At 35.2% G+C, this 22267-nt stretch overlaps 1 protein-coding gene across 2 annotated transcripts in view; it reads right to left on the bottom strand.

Moving 5' to 3' along the window:
- Nucleotides 1–757: 757 nt before the first annotated feature.
- Nucleotides 758–22267, bottom strand: part of Psa (puromycin-sensitive aminopeptidase) — a 105966-nt gene continuing 84456 nt past the window's right edge. For both annotated transcript variants that reach the window (XM_069841417.1, XM_069841418.1), the window contains exons 12-14: nt 21401–21508; nt 17421–17543; nt 758–9888 (exon numbers count right to left, since the gene is read on the bottom strand). In XM_069841417.1, coding sequence (XP_069697518.1) covers nt 9676–9888; nt 17421–17543; nt 21401–21508 — 444 coding nt within the window. In that variant the 3' untranslated portion in view covers nt 758–9675. The remainder of the gene's footprint in view (nt 9889–17420; nt 17544–21400; nt 21509–22267) is intronic.

Here is a 22267-nt window from a genome sequence, read left to right on the forward strand (position 1 = left end):
CATTTTTAGCAGATCAATTGCAAATTTTGTTGCTACCAAATAAATTAAAGGTCAAGATGTCTCTCTCGTTCATTGAAAGTTCTATTTTGATTGAGAATCTTTTACAGAAGTTAATTTCTAAAAAGGACAACAAATTTGTAACAAAACTAGTTGAAGAAATGTTGAAAGATCTTACAGAAGAAGGAGCTCTAACAGAAAACTATTTCTTCATGGCAGTAGACACACTCTTTGTTGACTGTGTAAATTACATAAGTGGACTTCAGTTCATTATTCAGATGTCAAGGATTTTTCTTGGATTCGCTATGACAAACTGCCTCAGTGGACTGATGTACAGAACTCCCTTAGGTTTGTGTCTTAATAAGGTGTTCCTTTATCTGTCTTCAACAAGAATACATTTTTTATGAGTTTGGATATATAAGAACACAATGGAACAGCATATGCAAGCGTGGGTAACTAAGAAATTGCCTCTAGAAGAAAGATGGACTGAAATATTTGTAAAAAATTCAAAGCTTCAATATTTTTTTTCGAAAAATCGGATGAAGCAATTAATTTTGCATTGTGCCTACCAGGTACAAATGCTGCGGTGAAAACTATCGTTATAGTGGAAAACTTATTTCAATCTATCATGCTCAGAATTTGTTGGTTATGTCCTTTCAAACACAGTGATTCAGTAATTTGCAATAGCCTTTGCACCACAGTAAATATACTCAGGCTATTATATTTTTATTTGACCAAATGTATTAAAATTTCTGAATTATTTATTTTTTTTGTGTGTAATACAGATATCAGATTGCTAACAAGGTATGACTTCAGTCTTTTTATTATGAATCCATCCATACGAATACTGTTAGGGATGTAATAAAGTTTGTAAAATGTAAGATTTTCAGCTGAGAACAAAATAATGAGGGTATATTAGTGGCTTTGTGATTCAAAATATTAAAAATAATTTCCTATTTCTCTCAAAAATATTTCGTGAAAATTCTGTCATAGGCCATTGCCTAAACCAAGCATTTTCTAGATGTGTAAATATGAGGTTCGATAGGAAAGTATGAACATGGCATAATACTGTGGCATGAAATAATTTAAAATTAATACACACTATATCATCAATATGCACTGAAAATCATGCCAAAATATGAGTTACATTAAACAAGACAGGAAAAGAATATACGAATAATTGCATGAAATTGGAGTGTTCACTGGATGTCAATCACATCATGCTAGTGTGACTGTAATTTCTGGCTTTGTAATGAATGCTTCTCTCAAAATACAAACAGCCAAACACAAATTAATGTTATTATTGCCGCGCTCTCATGGTTAACATGTCGGGATCATACAATAACATGTGGTGTGCTTTTAAAACAATTTTGCCAACCGATTGTTGCTCTGTAGGTTTCACTCTAACCATTACATTGTCATGTCTACTTCCTCGATAAGAATAAACACGTTTGTTATATTGTTAAATGGCTATTATTATTATTATTATTATTATTACTATTATTATTATTTCATATACGAGTACGTTGACATTCTTAACTATTAATAATAACTCTTATATAATAATTTTTAATCACATACCTTAATGTTCGTCCTCAGCACAAGACATTGCAACCTCGGTTTCAGTCCACGTGGATTAGACAAGTAGGTGTCATTTAATAATGGAAGCAGCTTATTTGTTGCAATATTGAAATTGAGGTGAGTGATTGGAGCGGCGACATAAGAAATTGAAAACAATAATGCAGTTAAATTTCAAAGACCTGCCGAATGTTATGCACGAGGCCGCTCAAAGACCTGCCGAATGTTAACCATGAGAGCAAGGCGATAATACACTCAACACACAATTTTATCATAATCAGATTCCACTCCACTGTTAATAAGTTACTAATTATATTTCACATATAGTTTTGTGAATATAAATAGAAGGGTTGAGAGTTATGAGTGGACTATATACCAAATGACCAAAAATGATGTTTGACTTTATCATTTTTTTAGTGTTGGATTCAAATCTGTCATTGTAGTTTGCTTTTTAGCCCCTTTCAGTACTGTAGACAAGAATTAACCCTTCAATTTGCCAATAATAATGGAGCTAACGACAATTTTCATGCATCTTCTAAGAATTGTAAGTGGGTTTATATTCAGTCTGCTAACAGGAAGCTAGCTCGTGTACTACAAAACTTAAACAAGATGGTTGCTGTGTGAAGTTCAATTTGTGTGTTCCTTTGGCTTTATTCAAAGTTTATGATTTTTTTGCTTGAAGTTGGTTTATTTTTATAGCTGAATTGTTGTTCAGGGTTGCCTGCAACCTACTAGTAATGAAATTTAACATATCGACAGTTCAGAGCAATACTATCGAACTATTATTATTAGCACTGCTAGTTACAATAGTATTGCTCTGATGTGTTGATATGTAATAGAATTCTATTATTTACTTAACATTCTATAAATTATAGGTGTATTAGAATATATTATAATATATCAGTAAAATTTTATTTTACACACATTAGGAGAGTTATTAGATAACAACATCTACTTCTGAAATGACTAAAAACAATTTCACATATAATGTGAAATAAATCACCCAACATCGTCATCTACAGAAACTGAGAAGTTCTGTCACTTTCGTTTTATTACTCTAATTAGAAACCTATCAAACATATCATACATTGTGCCTCCCTAGCTGTCATCTAGCCACCGGCGTAGCTCAGTCGGCTAAGGCGCTTGCCTTCCGATCCGAAGTTGTGTTCGGGGCGGGTTCAATTCCCGCTTTGGCTGATTACCTGGTTGAGTTTTTTCCGAGGTTTTCCCCAACCATAAGGCAAATGTCAGGTAATCTATGGCGAATCCTCGGCCTCATCTCACCAAATATCATCTCGCAATCATCAATCCTATCGATGCTAAATAACCTCATAGTTGATACAGCGTCGTTAAATAACTAAGTAAAATTTAAGAGCTGTCATCTAATACAGGGTGTTTATTTGTGAGTACAGGAGGTGTATGCAGTACTGAATTAATATACAATGATGGAACTTCTTCAAACCCTGATACAGATGATGACAATGACACCGAAAATGCTATTGCAAGAACTTCAATAGAAAATGAGAGTTCAGACAAAAAAAAAAGGTGTCGTAACCAGAAAACTGGAAACAGAATGTGAGGAAAATATTGAATTTTTCTGAATAATATTAACCAGCCATTGGATATGCTAATGTTCCTGCGAAAAGTAAGTAGTTGATTGCTTTTATGGATGATATTTGAAGATATCAAATAGATCAGCAATATATTAGCATTTTAAAGCACTAGGAGATCATGATCAGCAGAATGTGTATTTAATGGGACTTGTATCAAAAGCGGAAAAACCTTGTGATCAAAGTTACTACTCTAGAATACAGAACATACCTGTCTTTAACACTAAATCTAAGTAAGATGTACTCATATTTTAGACGAAGTTCAATCAGAACCAGTAAAGGAGAGGCTCTATAGAGATATATTGTTGCATGAATTTAACTTTTGGCATCTCTCACAGTGACAATGCACAAGTTTCATAATCTCTCACAAATCCCAATCTTGCAGCTTATCAGCAAGAGAAATTTATCAGACAAAAAAGCTTCAAAAACTTTCAAGAATACTGCAGTAATGGCATTCGATATGCAACAGATTTTCTCAGTTCCCAGTCATTCATAAGCCTTCTACCAAAGACAACTACGGGTTTGCAACGAAGAGATACATGTGTGCTCCAGCAATGAAACATTCATGGTTGTCTGGGTAAAGAGTCAGACAAAATGAGATATATTCTGCTCTCCTGAAGTAATGAAAACTCTAACAGCAAAGAAAGTTTTGCCAGTTTGGGAATTAATCTTACAGAGTGATGACTGTACAGGTCAGAACAAAATTGTATTTATCTTGTCTCTTTGATCTTGCCTTGTACAGAGAAAGTTTGCAAAACTATCAGGCACAGATTCCTAGTTAGTAGCCACACATACCTACCATGTGACCAAGACCTCAGCCACATTGAGCACTGCAAGAAAAGTCCCATCAACCTTATTTACACTCCAGAGGATTCAGTGAACATTATCCAAAAAGCTCGTAGGCAGAAACCATTCACGTTTTGCAGTTTGACAATGATAGTGTCTCTGACTTCCAGATGCTCAGCAGAGATGCTTTTCAAAGGCCCAAGACTTCTTAAAATGTTCGCATGAGAGAGCTAATTGAGAAAAAGGTTGACGATTTTTTCTAAGTGAAATACAAACACACACTCGGACCTGGAAGACTATCAGTCATTTGCAACAGGGAAACCAGGAAACTTGAGAATCTTTCCAGCACTGAAAAAAGGTTATTGTCAGTTCCAGTTAACTCTGCAAAAATAAAGGATCTAAAGAGCCAGCAGGACTACATTCCACATTGTAAAAAGATTTCCTGGAAGCCATTTTTTGACTTTCAAGATATAATTACCAAGAAGGAAACTTCACATGATGCAGACGAAGATGAGACAGAAGGTCAGATAGGTTACTGGAGTGAACAAGTACCTAATGCACTGTAATGCCAAATGTTAAAATGTTTAGGAGTTTATCAATCTTCTTAATGTATCCAGCTGTTTGCTGACAACATATAGTCCACTGTAGTCTATTCAGTTGTTGTTTTTCACGAGAAATGAGGGGTATTTTGATCAATGTTCATTATAGATGCCTGTTGCTAGTAGCCAGAGGCGTAGTCAATATATACTGCAGAACTGTGTCTTCTGCAACTGGTACTGATGATTTTAATTTACTTCTTTTGTGGTTTATGGATGGACAGTATAGAAGAATGTGTTCCAGATCTTCATCATGATTATTACACCACAGACAAGTAGGATTATCAGAAATGTGAAATCGGTGTAGGTACAATTGTGTGACAATGTGACCTGTTCTGGCTCTTGTTAAAAATGTTTGAACATGTCTGGGCAAGTTTTTGTACATTTCCAGGTCATTTGGTTTCTTTTGTACAGACTGTAAAATTTTTCCTTTGTCAGAAGAGAGCCAATTGTTGATCCAGAGGTTTGTAAAATAAGACTTTACTGAAGCAAAAGCATTGGATAGAGATATCACTTGAAGAGGTCTTGGTTGCAAATATGTTGCCTGTTTTGCAATATTATCGACTTTCTCGTTTCCAAGTATACCACAATGACTAGGTATCCATTGAAATGTTATTTCCTTTTGGAGTTCTTTTAGTTTACTTCGCAGTGTCTACCACGATTAAAATGTTTAGGAGAAAATATGATTCATTGTGTTATTTTACCGTGAGTTATGTTGTTTTTAACTACATTAAGTCCACTTATAATTTTTTGCCATTTCACCCATGCATATTATAAGAAAAACAAAGAAATTAGCTTACATTCTAACTTCAAATGTATTTTTGATTTTACTAACTCATGAATGAAACATTTACAGTATTTTAAAATAGTGGTAGTAGAAGTAGGTGTGGATGTGGCTGTGGTGGTGGTAGTAATCAAATGTTTGGAAGCTCTTGACTTAACATCATTGCAAGCTTTCTGGTAGTATAGCTAGAAACTTGGAATTCTTCTGTACCAACCATTTTTTGTAGTTTGGTGCAGAGTAGTAAGTGTTCCATTGCTATATTTGTATTGTTGCATATTACACAGTGTGGTGAGTCTAACAAGTTTATTTGATAGAAATATGCTGTTAACACAGTTATGGCCAGTTTTTAAGTAAAATGAGCAACTATATCAGATCGAGGACTTTAGTAGTGTTTTCCAATTTTTATTTTCACATTGTTGTTTAATCAGTTCTTCTACAATCTGAAAATAGTTGCATAAAGAATTTGCATAGGTTATACAGAAATTTATTGTAAAACTTAACTTTGTTTTTGCTGTTCTGAAAAATTAAAAAATTGTGGATAGCCTACTTAAAATTCTCAACCCTTCACTTATAAAATCATAAGTGCGACACTTTGACATGTGTGAATATTATGAAATATATAATTACAAAAGAAAGATTACTTTCTGAGTTACATCAGAGAGAACCATTAATTTTTATTGCATTACAATGTTTGTTCTCCTTCATCTTCATCATCATTATAATCAGCAGCAGCACCATCCCGATAATGATGATGATGATGATGATGATGATGATGATGATGATAATAATAATAATAATAATAATAATAAGAAAAACAACATAATTGTCGTTGCCGTCATTATGACATAAGTGTTTGGAAATGTCTAACCAGATGATCCTGTTCTCTCGAAGTAGCATTGACTACAATAGAGAAGTCTGTCATGACTGGAAGAAAATGATGACACGACACAAATCTGAGCCAAAGAATTTCCCAATGTAGAAAAAAAAGAAGTTGTGTGTTAAATAATAGATTTAAACAGATTTAAGAATGAAAGAATGAATGGTTATGGCTGAGAAGCATTTTTAGTGATAGGAACAACGTCAACAATCATGGGGGAAATGAAAAACTTACAATTTGATAAAATAAGATGGCAGGGGATTCGTGAAACCTTTAAGTGTTTCGTAGTTTTGTGATTTATGGGTTTGCAGGCTATAATGTGTATGAAATAACTGTTAAAAGGTGTAATCTTAAAGAACATTTGTTAAATTAGTTTTAAACAATCGTAGGTCACCATTTGATGACAATTATCTTAGCATAAACATAAAACAAAGAACTTGAACTTTTAATGAATATTATAACCAGTGCAAGAATATAAATGCAGCATTCACTGCCCAAGTCACTAGTAATATCTTGAATGTAATACATATATACTAGTGACCTGCAATGTTCGAACATGAGAGGGGCAACTAAGAAATTACAAAACTTCGTCTTATTTCAAATGAAAAACTAATCGCAAGATCTGTGCTAAAATCCTTAAACGGTTAAACATGAAGGAATGGGAGTGCATGATGGCGAATATTTTGAAAACAGGGTGGAACAAACACGACAGGCCTCCTTCTGGAGAGCAAACATCGGCAAATGTCGAACTTTGCCATACTTGGCAAACTGGAACCAAACATAGCGCTAGTACATACTACAGTATATATATGATGATATTCAAACTTAATTTAAGTTTCTAATAATGGTGTCTTGTGGGCTGCATCGGCCTGCTGCTATTAAGAAGTAATAAGTTGTGGGTTGCATCGTCATGCTCCTGCTAAGGAGCAACATGCGCATAGTGTATTGCTTTTTCCTTAATATTGTGCACAGGAATTTTTCGTACACTGTCTCATCTTGCATTATTATTTCAAGATACACCAAAATTCCCACTTGTGTAAATTCAAGGACTATTCTTTCATTAGACCTCAACGACGTATTCTATATATGTACACTATTTTCCTCAACATTTTACACAAAGTGTTTAATTAATAATCAAATCTATTGTCAAGTTTTCATTTTATTATTTGAAATCCATTGTCACAACAGAACAAAGAGATGTTTCAAAATATATTAATGAATTCTCGCAGGGAATGAAAAGGTGAATTTTCATTCACACCTTTAACATCAGGAACAGAAACAGGCATCTTGGCAAAAGTAACCAGTGAAACTGAAGGTATGCTGGATAAAAATTGCCAATTTCATTGAGAGAATAACCTCCGAAATTGAAGATTTTAATCAATTTATAAGTGAGTAGTCTGTGTAATTCTGCATTTTCTATGAATCAGCAAAGATGTATCATGTTTGTACATATATTATGAAACCCGTAACTAATAATAAAACATACTTTATTATTTCGGACAAATTAAATATACATGTAAATTCATTTTAAATTTCATATGAAATGGATGACCAGTACCTAGAGATAATCAGAATATAATAATTTCTGTATCATAATATATGCATTTATAACCAACCAAAACTTAGTTTTTATAACTTAAAACGGTTCCATGCCAAACTCAAAGATTTGATTAGATTTTTTAAACATATATACGTATTACATTTCCATATTTTTTATGTGGGACCTACAAGAATAGAACGCGCATAAAGTTTTAGTATATACTGTATAATAAATACCGGTATGTCATTTTATTCAACATTCCGTGGTGCAACAGCCTATGAAGAATCAAATGAGGTTAATGATCATCAAATCAGTATAGGATAATGTGTGGTCAGCATAATGATAATCCTCTCCCAGCTGTTATAGCTAGTTTTTGAAACCAGATTATACTATCTAGTGTAGCTCCCCAATTCATCATAATGCTGGGTAGCTAGCGGTCCCATACAATGGTCGAAATTTCATGAGAAAATTTCTTCCTCATGAGGACTCAAACTAGTGCTCATTCGGTAAAGTGAATCCAGGCATGATGCCTTAGACCATGACACTATGGCACAGGATTTATTCAATAATGATAATCTGTTATTCTGGTTTCTTTCTGTAAATAAGTTAAGATAATTTTAATTAAAAACATGTATTTGCTAAAATATTGTCACCTAAATAAAGTAAAACAAATTAACAAAGGAAAAAACTCTTCATAACACTTACGTTATTTAAACTTCTAAAGTAATACAATTTAGTTATTATTCTAATTTCGTAAACGTAAAAAAACACAAATTCAACTCCAAATTAAGTAAACTTATATGTACAAGAATTTCAAAATGCATCTTACATAAAATTGGGCAAAAAGTTTACTTTAATGGAAAACATGAAGTGCGATACATATATGAGAAAGAGGAGCAACAATTCAAGTTTATACAATGTTAAAAAATGAAGAGCCACATACAAAAAGTATTAAAACATATATTAAAGCTGCTTTCTTTCAGAGCACGTTCTGATAACACAAGAGGCCAAGATAATTTGCATCCCTGAACAATGTAACAACAAATATGCAACCCGTACGCCAATAACTTCACTTACATAGAGATTTATGTACTTCTTTCCAATGCACAAAAATAATTCTATGGTGCACGATAGAAAGGGTGTAAGTGGTTCTGAGTTATGATCTCCATGTAAATACAAAAAATTTACTTCTTCGGATGGTATAATGGGCATATGTCTATCCTCTTCCATAATGTTGTAGAGCTTTAGATTTCCATTCCATCATAATGCTTTTCTTCTATTGAAAATTTTCAATTTGTGACTTATGGCCTTTTTATTGTACACCATAGAATTAATGTTGACTCTGTCTACACAAATACTATGGAATTCTTACAGATATTTTTGCACAAAAGAAATTGTTTTCTGTGCTGCATTCAGAGAGATTAATTCCATACGATTAAAGTTATGATATTCAATTATATGTATAGTCACTCAATGAGGATTCACACATTAGAATTATCTACAAAAGTAACTGAACTCCGTAATTTAAGAATAGCATTAACAATATATAAGAATTTTACCAATGAATTCAAAGGGAAATTAAATTACATTATGAATGAAAGTGGATTCATACTATTAATCCAATGAAGGGTACTTGACTTTGAGTCCTTCACCCATGTAAATTACTTACTACAATACACAAATGTCTTTACTTTCCTCTTCCAACCTTGATTTCATATTGCATTAAAGTATAAAAAATAATACATTTTCAAAACCTCAGTGACATCTATTATATATTTCAACAAAATGCAGTAGTTATGATGAAGTTATCTTCTTTTATCCCAAAATTTTAAATCACTGGGTACTTTTAAACCATAATATATCTGCCATTACAGTTCGAATGATGCAAGTTAGATAATACCGGTACTTTACTTGCCAGAGCTGAGGTATTTGTGTATATTCTCGCGATCACGCTGTAACCAAGCAGCATTGAGGCGTATTGTTTCACAGCTCTGCTGCACTGTGCGCTCTGTTCCTGGTGAGTAGTGATCACGAAAGAAGGCCTCTACCTCTGTTGCATGTTCTTCACTTGCGAAATTTTCAGTTGTGTATTTCACCAGACGTGCCAAAAGGAAACCTCCCTGAAAAAGAACCACGTTAAAGGCAGTGTAGACAAATATGACTGTAACATTTAATTAACCCCTTGCTGACTAACATTGTGTCAGAGATGTGGTACGCTCCCAAGCAGTGCCGTCTAAACACGTCTGGCAGATGCTGCAACTTTCATTTTCAGTATTTTTAAGCTGTCAGTTTAGAGCAGCGATGGGGAAAAGTAGCACAGTGTGTTCCCTTCCCCTCAATCATAGTTGAACCCCTCGCACTGCTAGCTAGCAGACTACTCATTCCTGTATCTGTTCCCGTCCAAATCGCGACCACAAGTCTGCGAGTATCAGTGGTGGAATCATGTTCCACAGCAAAGTAAAAAGATACATTTACAAAGATGAATGGGAATATAAGTACCTTTGTGTTCCTCGAAACAACAAAGCATTGTGTTTGTTGTGCAACAAGGAGGTATTCTGCTTCTTGTTTAGTGTGTTCCGGCATTTTAAATCCCTCCATGAACAGAATTATAGCGAAGAGAATTTGGCAGATAAATGTATGAATTTGTATTTTTATCATGGTGACATTATTATAACAGAAATCCTAATATTAGAGTATCGTGACGGTTTTGTGTAGTCGTTTTACAGATTAAACGCTAATTTATGTCCTCTTTAAATAGGACCAGAAATTGAAAGAATTAAAATATTAATTAAAAACTAAAGACGAGCCAGCTTCAGTTTGTTTAGCAACAAATATATTTCGTGTTAGTTATCTTTTCTCAAAACATATAGTAGAGAAATTTAGATGTTCTCGGAAGGCAGTAACAACTTCGGCCCCAGGTTTTATAACATGATAATGCTGAATTCCTAAACATACAATTTGCTAATGCCACTTATTAAAAAAAAATCAATTAAAAAATTGCTGTTAACAGAGAAAATTTAAATTCAATTATTGTAATATCTGTGTTTTTCTTTTCTTCTTTTTTACTTTTTACTCTATTATTTAATAAAAATATCTTAACATTATGTGGAATGCTCCCTGAGCACGAGTATGTAACTTACTCTTTCTGGGGCTGCTAGAGTGTTTTATGTTAAAAAATCAATATGTATCTTTGTTCTGGCAATAAGGTATTATTATTATTATTATTATTATTATTATTATTATTATTATATTATTGTTTCTTTTGTAACATTATTTATATATTTGTTAATTGTTCGTGCTATCAGTTCATTTGTTGCAAGAAAAGTATTTGCATTCTATTTACTTTATTCATTACTCATTCGATCTGTCTACGGAATGAAGTAACACAATTATTATTTTCGTTCTATTTATGTAAATACATTTTAATTGCTCAAATATAAACGCTTGTTTCGTCCTATTAACATTTATCAGCACCCTATTAGTTTAGGTCAGGAGTATAACAACACAACTATTACATCGCGTTTCTACTGGGTTACGCCACTGCACAGCTTTGGACTCACCTTGTAAACAATCAAACGAAATACGCTTGACCTGCTGTTTTAGATGTGGAGTGAGTAAGTTGCTGCTTATGTTCGTTCCACCCCTTTTCCCCATCGCTGGTCTAGAGGCTTGTTGTAAGCTCTAAACAACCTTCTGTCAACAAGGGGGGATATTTTCCTACAAGTACACAGGAAAGGTTTTGCAAAATTCACAACTGTTTGGAGAAAAGTAGCCTACATTGAATTTTCCTGATGGTGCAACCCAAGCAAAAGTGTTCGCCTGGTAATGTAAACAAGTGGTTACAGTCATCAGTGATTCAGATACGGAAGAAAATAGAATTTAGATGCTACTGTACATAATTATAGTTCTAGTGACAGTGACAGCAGCAGGTCTAGCTTACTTGCAAATGGATTTTAGAGAACTCAGAGGTTCATTGCCACCCTCACATAAGCCCGCCATTGGTCCCTATCCTAAGCAAGATTAATCCAATCTCTACCATCATATCCCACATTCCTCAAATCCATTTAAATATTATCCTCCCATCTACGTCTCGGCCTCCCTGAAGGTCTTTTTCCCTCCGGCTTCCCAACTGACACACTATAATTATGTATTTCTGGATTCGCCCATACATGCTACATGCCCTGCTCATCTCAAACGTCTGGATTTAACATTCCTAATTATGTCAGGAGAAGAATACAAGGCGTGCAGTTCTGTGTTGTGTAACTTTCTTCATTCTTCTATAACTTCATCCCTCTCAGCCCCAAATATTTTTCTAAGTACCTTATTCTCAAATACCCTAATAGTAGTGATAGCTCTTGTGATAATGAAGATAATACAGTGCAGATGAACAAACATACACATAGTGTGCTAAATTGCAAGGACAAATGGCAGTGGAAGAAAGAAGAAAATAATCCGCAAGTGTGGAAATATCCAGCTCTATCTTGCACTTCCGCAACTGTGGCATGTGGATTAGGTGACGGTCCCTCTGCAAGTGACATGTTCAGGCAGTTCTGTGAGTGACGATTTCTGGGAGCTGATATCTTGCAAGACGAACCAATATGCGACATAGACTTTGTGAGATCCAAATTACAAGGAGAAAATGTATGACGATAAATGGTTTGACACAACACCAGACAAAATAAGAGCTTACTTTGTTTTGTGTATAATCATTGCGCAAGTGAGAAAGCCTGAAGTGAAACTTAACTGGTCAAAGAGGGGCATCGTGCGAACACCAATATTTGGTAAAACAGTGACCTACATTAAGTTCCTATTGCTATCATGTTGTCTGCATTTTGGAGACACTACAATAACAGGCAAAAATGACACAATTATAAAATTAGGAATGTAACAGATTTTGTGAATGATACATTTAAAAAAAAAATCTAAGTCTCAGCAGAGCATACTGCTATTGATGAAAGTCTAATGAAATTCAAATATAGTTTGTGCAGTTCAAACCAAGTGAGAGAGTCAGGTTTGTCAGTCCAGATCTGGGTATTACATCAATTTCAAAATTTAAACAGGCCAAGATGCAGATTCCAGTTCAGACGTGACTGCTAGTGAATGAGTGGTTCTTCAACTCACAGAGTCAGTCTTGGACAAGGACTACACAATCTTCATGGATAATTTGTATTTAGCACACGGGAGAGGAAGACAAATGCAGTGAGGACTGTTCGTAACAATCGAAAGAATATCCTAAGAAACTAGCTTTGATAAAGTTGAAAAAAGGGGAGGTAGAATTGAAGTCCTGCAAGGGGTTATTGGCAGTAAAGTGGCATGACAGAAAAGCTGTAGTGTTCTGTTTACAAAGGATGACAGCATTCATATGGTCGACACAGGAAAAAAAGGAAAGAAAGAAACACTGGTGTAACTGAAGTATGTAATAGAGTACAATAACGGTATGTTGGGGGTTGATCGTCAGGACCAAGTCCTCGCTTCCTTTTCCATTATGAGGAAATATATAAAGACTTACAGAACAGTCTCCTAAGTACTTTGAAAATGTCTGGAGAAGAAACCCCTGCTGATCCTGGCATCCAGGAATCATGAAATAGAAGTTGACTGCATTGATATTAGGTTTTAAGTAGGGTTGTAAGATTAATTGATAAAAATATTTAATCGAATAATCGAATTGATTAAAATTAATCGGTTGTAGTTGATATTAATTATTATTTTGTTGTTATTTCTCTCTCGCAAATTGCTTACTTAAAAGCACAATAGTACTGTTATTTTCTAACTGTATACCAGGTAGCATAGGGAAAAACTTTGCACAAACACTTCAGGAAGAGATGGAGATATGAGGACAGTGACCTAGTCTACCTCTATTGAAAGTTGAAACCCTTATTAAGTTTTATGGTTTTCCAAGAAAACTTCCATCTTGTCAGCTCATCTTCCTAGCATATGAAATACATACTTTTCTGGGATTCGTCCCCCCTCATCCCTTATAAAATAGCCATGTCTACACTGTGTGCAAGAAAGAGCATAACTACCTTCTAAAATCTGGTAATTCGATTACAATAGGAGCCAGTCTTCTGTTTCGACCGCTGTACTTTTGCAGTTGTAGTTTCTGTACTGAGTTTGTATATGAAGGTTGTATGTTTAGTGTGATAAAGAAAAAAAATCAGTTTTCTATGGTTTGTGAAAAGTGTAAACTCCCATTATGTTATATGAGAATTTGAGATGTAAACTCGGTGAAATGTTTGGATTTAAATTGAATGATTGTGGAGAAGTGCTTGACAGAAAAAAAGTTTTTTCGTGTTTAGTGATGCAGGAAACATAGTTACTAAATGTAGAGCAGCACTTAATTCGGAGCATGTGAATGCACTCACATGTTTAAAATCATGGATGAAGCAGTATTAACTAGGCGAGTCTTCATACTTTTTGTTATTTATGTTTGTCTCAAAAATTCCCTGAGAAATTGACACAATAAATTATAAACCTCATAATAAATATGTTAGTAAGTAATTAAAATAGTTGTTTTGTACTATATAACGATAGCCTATGGCTATTTAACACAAGTTAAATTTAACAATAATTGTGTATTACAGTATATTAAAACATTTTTTCAACTCGATTAATCGATTAAATTCAAGCAGTTAATCAATTAAATATTTTGATCGACCAACAGCACTAGTTTTAAGATATATTTAATACTGATGAAATAGTTTTTTTTTTACAATCTGCTTTCCAGCTGTACTTTGGCCTTGAAAGAGGAAAGTTTCCATGGTAAAGCAAGGAAAGGAGAGATTTACTGTTCTCCTCTGCACCAACTCTAATGGATCACAGAAATTAACACCACTGATACAGAATAGGAAAATTTTCGAATCTAGATGCTTTAGGAATGTGTGACAGTTACCGTATACTTAAAGGCATAATTCCAATTCATGCATGACAGCATCTCTGTTCCACGGATGGTTATACAGCATTGCTGCAAGAATGGAAGAAAAACAAAGGAAAGACTGTTGCACAGCACACATTACATTTGATGACAAACTTCGGAATATCAAGGTATCCCCCCCCACACCCCCCCCCTGCCAAATTGCACCAGCAAACTCCAAGGTATAGAAGAGGGAATTATTGCACAAATGAAAAGCAGTACAGGTGTCAACTTGTACAGTACTGGTACCTACTGAGACAAAAGGAGAATGGCAGCAATAGCATATCTATGAAGTGGAACATTATTCAATAGCTTGGCATGGGATAGTATTCAGGGAGTCCCACTCGCCTACTGCTTTAGACAGGCAGATTTTGAAGGTGCTGGAGAAAAAAACAGTAGAAACAACAATTCAAGCAGAAGAACAGAATGAAGTAGCTAGAAACTTCATTCAGAAATATAGTGAAGTTGACCATGCACTCATAACATGTTCTGCGAAGGCTGAACCAGAACCTGATGACGAAGATGAGGTGGAATTAGTAAGCTCGAAAAGAAGTGGAATTAATGTCTGAAAACATTAAACATTAGTCATGGCTGCAAAAGGGTATCTGTCGAATACAGGGGAGAGAGCCATTAATCCTTCCCATTGAAGGCTTTAAGGAACCAACCTGGACAAATACCCAATGTCCCATCCCTACCTTCCTGTGGTGCAGCTGTTAGTACACTGGTGAGAGAACATCTAGAAGCTTGAAGACCGTTTCTTTTAAGCGGTCCGACCACCCCCTCCTCCCGTACTAGCAGGTACGGTACCATTCAGCTGCAAAACATTTTCTGAACAGAAGTTATTGTATTTGAGAGCGCAGCTGGATCAGTGAAACTAAGTGGTCAACGTTTTCAGTTTGTATTGAAACGAACAATTCTGTTGTGTGTGGGCTCTTCTGTAGTGACGTCACTGAAGCCTCTAGTTGTTCTGTCCCCGGTGTAAGCATAATTTTACAAGCTGAACTATAGGGAGGGGCTACTCATCAATTAGCACTGGTCAGCTTGATGAGTTAATGACCGAATTTGGTATAATTTTTCTCTATTCAATACCTAATCTCTCTTTACCCTTTCCTATCCAGTCCTCTGACTGAACTCTTACTTTCTTCAACCCCCATGGTATTAGAGCATTCGAGGCCTAGGGGTTCATATTTCACTTTCCTTCCTACCTTTTCTACTTTTCTGTTCCTAGTGCTGACCTGCTATGGCACTAAAATCGTCCTCCAGTGGCTTAAGGAGGGAAAGCTGGTGATCAACAAGATCTCCCAATTAGGTTTATAATGAGTTTCGGTCACAACTCTGATGCAATATGATCGAACTCAATAGTAACCTAAATACTTAATTTATTCAATCCTTAAACGTTGCACCAAGCAAAGAAGCTGGCAAACAACCTGGTCTTTCTTGGGATAGGACTCAGGTCAAGAATTTTATGACAGTTATGTTGGAGTAACACTTCTCGAATACTGCTTAAGTGTCATTAAGATATTAAAAATTGACAGAGCTGATGTTTAAATCACAAAAAAACTGTGTGTGTTTGTTAGAAAGAAGCAGGGCCATGAATGTTATAATGTGGCAAAGACTTTAGTAATCCTTATTTTTGTCTGGCTCTGGGAAGCGTACTCGTGATGGATATCACCTTTCACAAATGAAAAAAAAAAACCGCCAATATGTCCTTGATATTGCTCCGACTTTGCCATGCCTTCTTCAGTTCTTCAGATATGAAGAACTTAGGCAATTTCCATTGGAAAAACTAATCTTTTGTTTCAGAGTCATAACTTATAACCCTAAACCCATGACTCATCTCTGGTTCTTACTGTTTTAAGGAAATATGGTTCATTGTTTGTGGTTTCAAGCATGTTATGTGCAACTTCAGCACGAAATTTCTTCTGCTATTTTGACAGAAGCCAAAGAACGAAATTTCCTTCATATGTTTCATGCCAAGTTTCTCCGTAAAAGTTTCTGAAAGAATAGTGTGCGAAATCCGTAGATCTTCCTTTCATTTCTGCACTGCAAATTGCTGTGTTTCATCACTGACTGCAGCCTGTACATATTCAACATTTTCGGGTCTTCCATTTGTTGTACACTTTTCAAAACCAGTGTCATTTTCAACAAATTCCCAGCCATCTCTTAAGTGTTAGTACCATAATTTTATCTGGGCTTCACTCACTGAATCATTACTGAAAGCCCTCTTAATCATTCAAATAGTTTTCATAGAATGAAGGTCCAAGCTGGATACAAAACGTGATACTGATTCACTTCATACAAGTGTGTGGACCAGTAGATTGCTTCTATTTTTTTACCATCAGAACTGAGTAGCCTAGTAACAGTAAGCGTGACTCATAGTTTTGCCTTTGTCTTTGTTCGTGAGAAAAGAAACAAAGGATTTAGTTCATCTGACAAGAACTGCAGTTTACACTTTTTCAGCTTAAAAGTTACGTTTGAACTCATGGTATTTGGATTCAGACGCACACACGATGATCACTGGACCATCACAGATGATTTTCATGATAAATATTTACTTTACATATAAAAATTATACTGACATACCACGTCCATATTTTATTTCTTTTAACAAGTAAGCAATAAGCAATTAATTATCTCTGAGTAAGTCTATATAAATTTTCCAAGCAGCAAACAATGATTACTAGTGCTGTTGAGTACTTCTTAAAATTATGCCAAGGAAACTAAAAATATTTTTAATATTACCTGATATCTATTCATTAGCTCTTGCCAGTTTTCTTTGAAGAAACTCCATGCAAGCTCTCTCCCTCGTTTAGTCATGGCAACTGAGATAATGACAAATACTGTATCTTGAGACCGTACCTCATCCTGAAATGCAAAAACAATCATACAAAAAAATATTAGCTCTAAATTGTTTTTAAAACTAGCTGTTTCGTCTTGAAATCAAGTGTGAAAGTTAACCTCTTTTTGATGAACTGGTATGATTACAATCTCTATCTATCAACCCTTTATCATTCTTCCCTTATGTATATCATCTTTTCTCATCATCCTCCTCCTCCTCTTCCTCTTTTCTGCTTTCCACCTCACTTTGTTAAAATGTTATGTCTTATTTAACGACTCTCGCATCTGCCGAGGTTATATCAGTGTCGTCGGTGTATTGGAATTTTGTCCCGCAGAAGTTCTTTTACATGCCACTAAATCTACTGACATGAGCCTGTCACATTTAAACACACTTAAATGCATTGACTTGGCCCGGGATCGAACCCGCAACCTCAGGCATAAAGGCCAGTGCTACACCAACTGTGCCAACCAGGCCAACTCTCAACTTGTTCATATACCATTTTGACACACCAGAACTCTGACAGCCACTGAATAGAAAAGTGGGTTCGTAATGCAAGAGCAGCTAGATACCATATAGTATACATGGTGGAATGATATTTTATGGCAGTGATATGGTTGGAAATTATCGAACAATTGCCGACTTCTGGAGACAGAATGTGTATTTTTTTGTGTTAGACACTGTTACAAACAATATCACACACAGATTTAAAGAAAGTTATTTAAAAATGCTTCATTTACTGCCATCAGTTTTAAGTAAAAATGACAGGGATGAAGATGTGAACTTAGTATGAGCCACCTATAAAATACCAGATAAAGAATTAAATTCAGAACTGAATGTGGTCTCATGTATACAGAGTGTCTCAGGAATGTAAAATACTTCAGGATAATAATGTAGTTTGGGTTAACCTACATCGATATAATCCTATGTCTGAAATGTAACGGTTGGGAAGTTATTGATAGACGAACTTTTAAATGGAAAGAGGCATCACAGACGTATTTCTACGTTTTAGAACATTGTGATATGATACATTATTGAAAATGAGTTAATTTCATACTTAAGTACAAACTCAGTAAGAAAATAAAATAATTACAAAAGACAAATTACTAAGGTTGCCTTTCTTAAGGATTCCATGAATTATACATTCATATCAGATACTAGTACTGGTTCTCTATCAGACTTCAATGAAACACTTGGTAGCTCGCCAGTTTCTGATAACATCTGATAAACACGGGAAAACACACAATTACATGGAATCCTTCGATTGGGAAGACGACATCTGTATTCATCAACAGCAGCCAATGCATTACCACACAAAATTCATAAATAAATGCATGTCTGCATATTCATTATGTGAATACACGAATTAAATATCAAGAGAACATGTATTCAATTGTGTGTGTTGGGCAGGCGATGCGGTACCCAGATGCTATCATGTGCAAAAGATATGGCGTAACATGTCAAGTATAGTACATAGAACCATAAGACATTCCAGTATTTCCCCCCCCTCCCAACTGTTAGACTTCGGATATAAGTATATCAGGTTAATCGATATAGGTTAACCCAAACTACATTATCCTGAAATGTTTTAGTCAGTATTAGTGGATTACCAATAAAGAACTTGAGGATGTAATTTGTAAAGTACATTAAGTAGGGAAAGGGAAGCAATCTCGACTGCTTTGTATGTTGTTCTATGAAACTTTTTCTAAGCTATGTTATCATGAAATAAAGTCGGCCTGGATGGCATAGTCGGTAGAGAGCTGGCCTTCTGTGCCTGAGGTAGCAGATTCGATCTCAGCCCAGGTTGGTGGCATTTAAGTGTGTGGACAAAATTAATAACTTCTCTGCATTCCAAAGGATTGTTATGAAACTTTGTACAGACCTTATGACTAGCACATATTTTTTGTGTACTAACTCTCACTACGTTTATGTACGAGGAACAACCCCTTTATAGTGGGTGGTTTTAGACTAAAATAATAACTTCTCTCCTATCTAACAGATTTTTATAAAACAATGTACGGAAGTTACAGGTAGAATATAATTTTTGTGTACAAACTATATTTACGGTTCCATAAGAGAAAATACTCCTTTACAGGGGGTGCATTTACGCAAAAATTAACTTCTCTCATACATAACAGTTCTTTATGAAACTTTTTACAGGAGTTACAGGTAGCATTATATTTTTGTGTACAAATTCTGTTTACATCTGTATGCTACCTGTAGGTCTAATTATTGTACAAAGTTTCATAAAAATATATTATATAGGAGAGAAGTTATTAATTTTGTATAAATGCACCACTACAAAGGGGCAGTTCCTCTTACAAAACATAATCAGACTTTGTAGATAAAAAATATATTCCACCTATAACGTCTGTATAAAGTTTCATAAAAATATGTTAGATAGGAGAGAAGTTATTAATTTTGTTTAAATGCACCTGTTATAAAGGGGTAGTTTTTCTTGTGCAAACGTAATCAGAGTTTGTACACAAAACATGTGAGCCCTCAGAAGGGCCTTTTCGGACAAACCACCTGCCGAGGAACAAGAGGAGATAAAGGGTATGGCATACATCCCGTTCTACGGCCCCATCTCGGGCAAAATTAGCAAAATGCTAAGAAAACACGGGATTAAAACCATCCATAAGCCGCCCACAAAGATCCAGAACTTACTGAGACCTGTTAAGGACGACCTTGGTCTTAGGACACCTGGTGTCTACAGAATACCTTGAGAGTGTGGGAAATGCTACATCGGGCAGACGGGACGCACTATTATGGAACGCTGCAAGGAACATCAACGCAGCATAAGACTATATTATCCTGATAAGTCTGCAGTAGCCCAACACAGCCTAGAAACTGGTCACAAGATAGATTTCGGCGCCACCACCATCTTGGACAAGACATCAGGTTACTGGGACTTGGTTATCAAGGAAGCCATCGAAATCCAGCTAGATGGCAATAATTTCAACAGAGACGGGGGTCTACAGCTGAGTACAGCATGGAAACCTGCCATCAATACGCTTAGACCACCAGCACACGGCAGACAGTCGGGACCAGCAAGTAGCTCCTGATTGGCTGCTGCATCCACCAACCAGAATGTGCCTGGCAGTCGGGACTAGCTCCTGATTGGCCCGCAGCAGGAAGCTCTACTTTTGCATATATACCAGCTAGACATGGTCCCACATCACTTCATCCCTGAAGAAGATGGCAGAGCTAGCCGTCGAAAGCTTGGAATCTAATCTCCAACTCACCTGGCTGAGAACCCAAGAAGAGTTATACTATATCAAACGACGGGAAAGCCTCAAGTCATACACGTTTTACATTTTTAATTTTTTCAGGTCCATTTAAATGGCGGTTCTGCAGCTCTGCAGTTCTTATTGTAGAGCCACCCCTGGTAAGAACGTACCTCTCTGAACAGATTCCATGTGTCACAACACAATAAATCACTAACAATTGGCTCTTTCATCCACCTAGTAAGCCTTCCTGTCTACGACTGAACAGGAGTGAGAAGTGTTAGGAAGAATTCATTGTTCATAATCTTCTAAATATAGCTTGCCGCTGATAAAACAGTAAAAGCTATTATCTCACAACATTCTTCAAATGTTAAAGAACATGAATTCATATTCACCTATGCCTAAAGAAACAAGTCGAAATTAGATTTTTTTCCACCTAGACTGGGAAAATTGTGCACTGTGCGGCAGTTGCGAGCATCATTAAATAAAACATTTTTTTTTTATCATGAGATAAAAGACAAAGAGAGGAAGGAAAATTAAAGGGGAAAACATCTAGTAAATTTCAAATCCTGAAATACTTACCTAAATGAATGTGTTGGTATTAAAACTTACATAAAATTGGGTGAAAATTATTAAGAAAGACAAGCAGAAGTACTCACTGACATAGCAAACTGCAACACTTTCTTTAGAATAGTCACGTCACCAATGGCCCCAAGTGCTCGTGAGATACGATCCTTCTCTTCATGGAGATCAGCTTCTCGATACAGCTGAAATATAATTAATCTTCAGTCAAGAAAACGATAATATGTAATGTAATGTTATATATATATATATATATATATATATATATATATATATATATAGACACACACACACACACACAGAAATAGTTCTAAAGTTTTGTATTCAAAACTGCACCCTCTTTTTGTTTTATTACTTTGAAAACAACTTGCATGGTGTCCATAAGTTTTTTCAAACAGCTCAGAACACGGAATTATTTATACTGTTATTTTTATATAAAAATTGCATTTTTCTTGAAATTTGTGTTTTATACAAGTACTCTCAATATCTTCTTTGTTAAGTGGAAAAAAAAAGGTAAATTATTCTGCCTTTTGGCAAACACATATTTGTGTCAGATTCTAAATACAGGATGAAAGAAGTATAACTGCATTAATTTGAACTATTAATAGATAATAACAAAACTAGTAGATAAGTTCGAATAACCGTTTCTCTATCTATAATGATTATGGAAAAAATCTAGTTTCTATTGAGAGATTGGAAGTGGATATGTTGCAACAGTGCAGTGCTTTGTTTACAGCTGCGGGAGTACGAAGCCTATTCGGTTGAGAAGTTTTTATCATCCAGTCCGCTCTCAAAAAAAACTGAAAGTTAGAATTTATAAAACAGTTACATTACTGGTTGCTATTTGTGAAACTTGAACTCTCACTTTGAGAGAGGAACATAGGTTAAGGGTGTTTGAGAATAAGTTTCTTAGGAAAATATTTGAAACGAAGAGGGATGAAGTT

Source organism: Periplaneta americana, chromosome 12 (genome assembly GCF_040183065.1).
Source record: "Periplaneta americana isolate PAMFEO1 chromosome 12, P.americana_PAMFEO1_priV1, whole genome shotgun sequence".
Lineage (NCBI taxonomy): Eukaryota > Metazoa > Arthropoda > Insecta > Blattodea > Blattidae > Periplaneta > Periplaneta americana.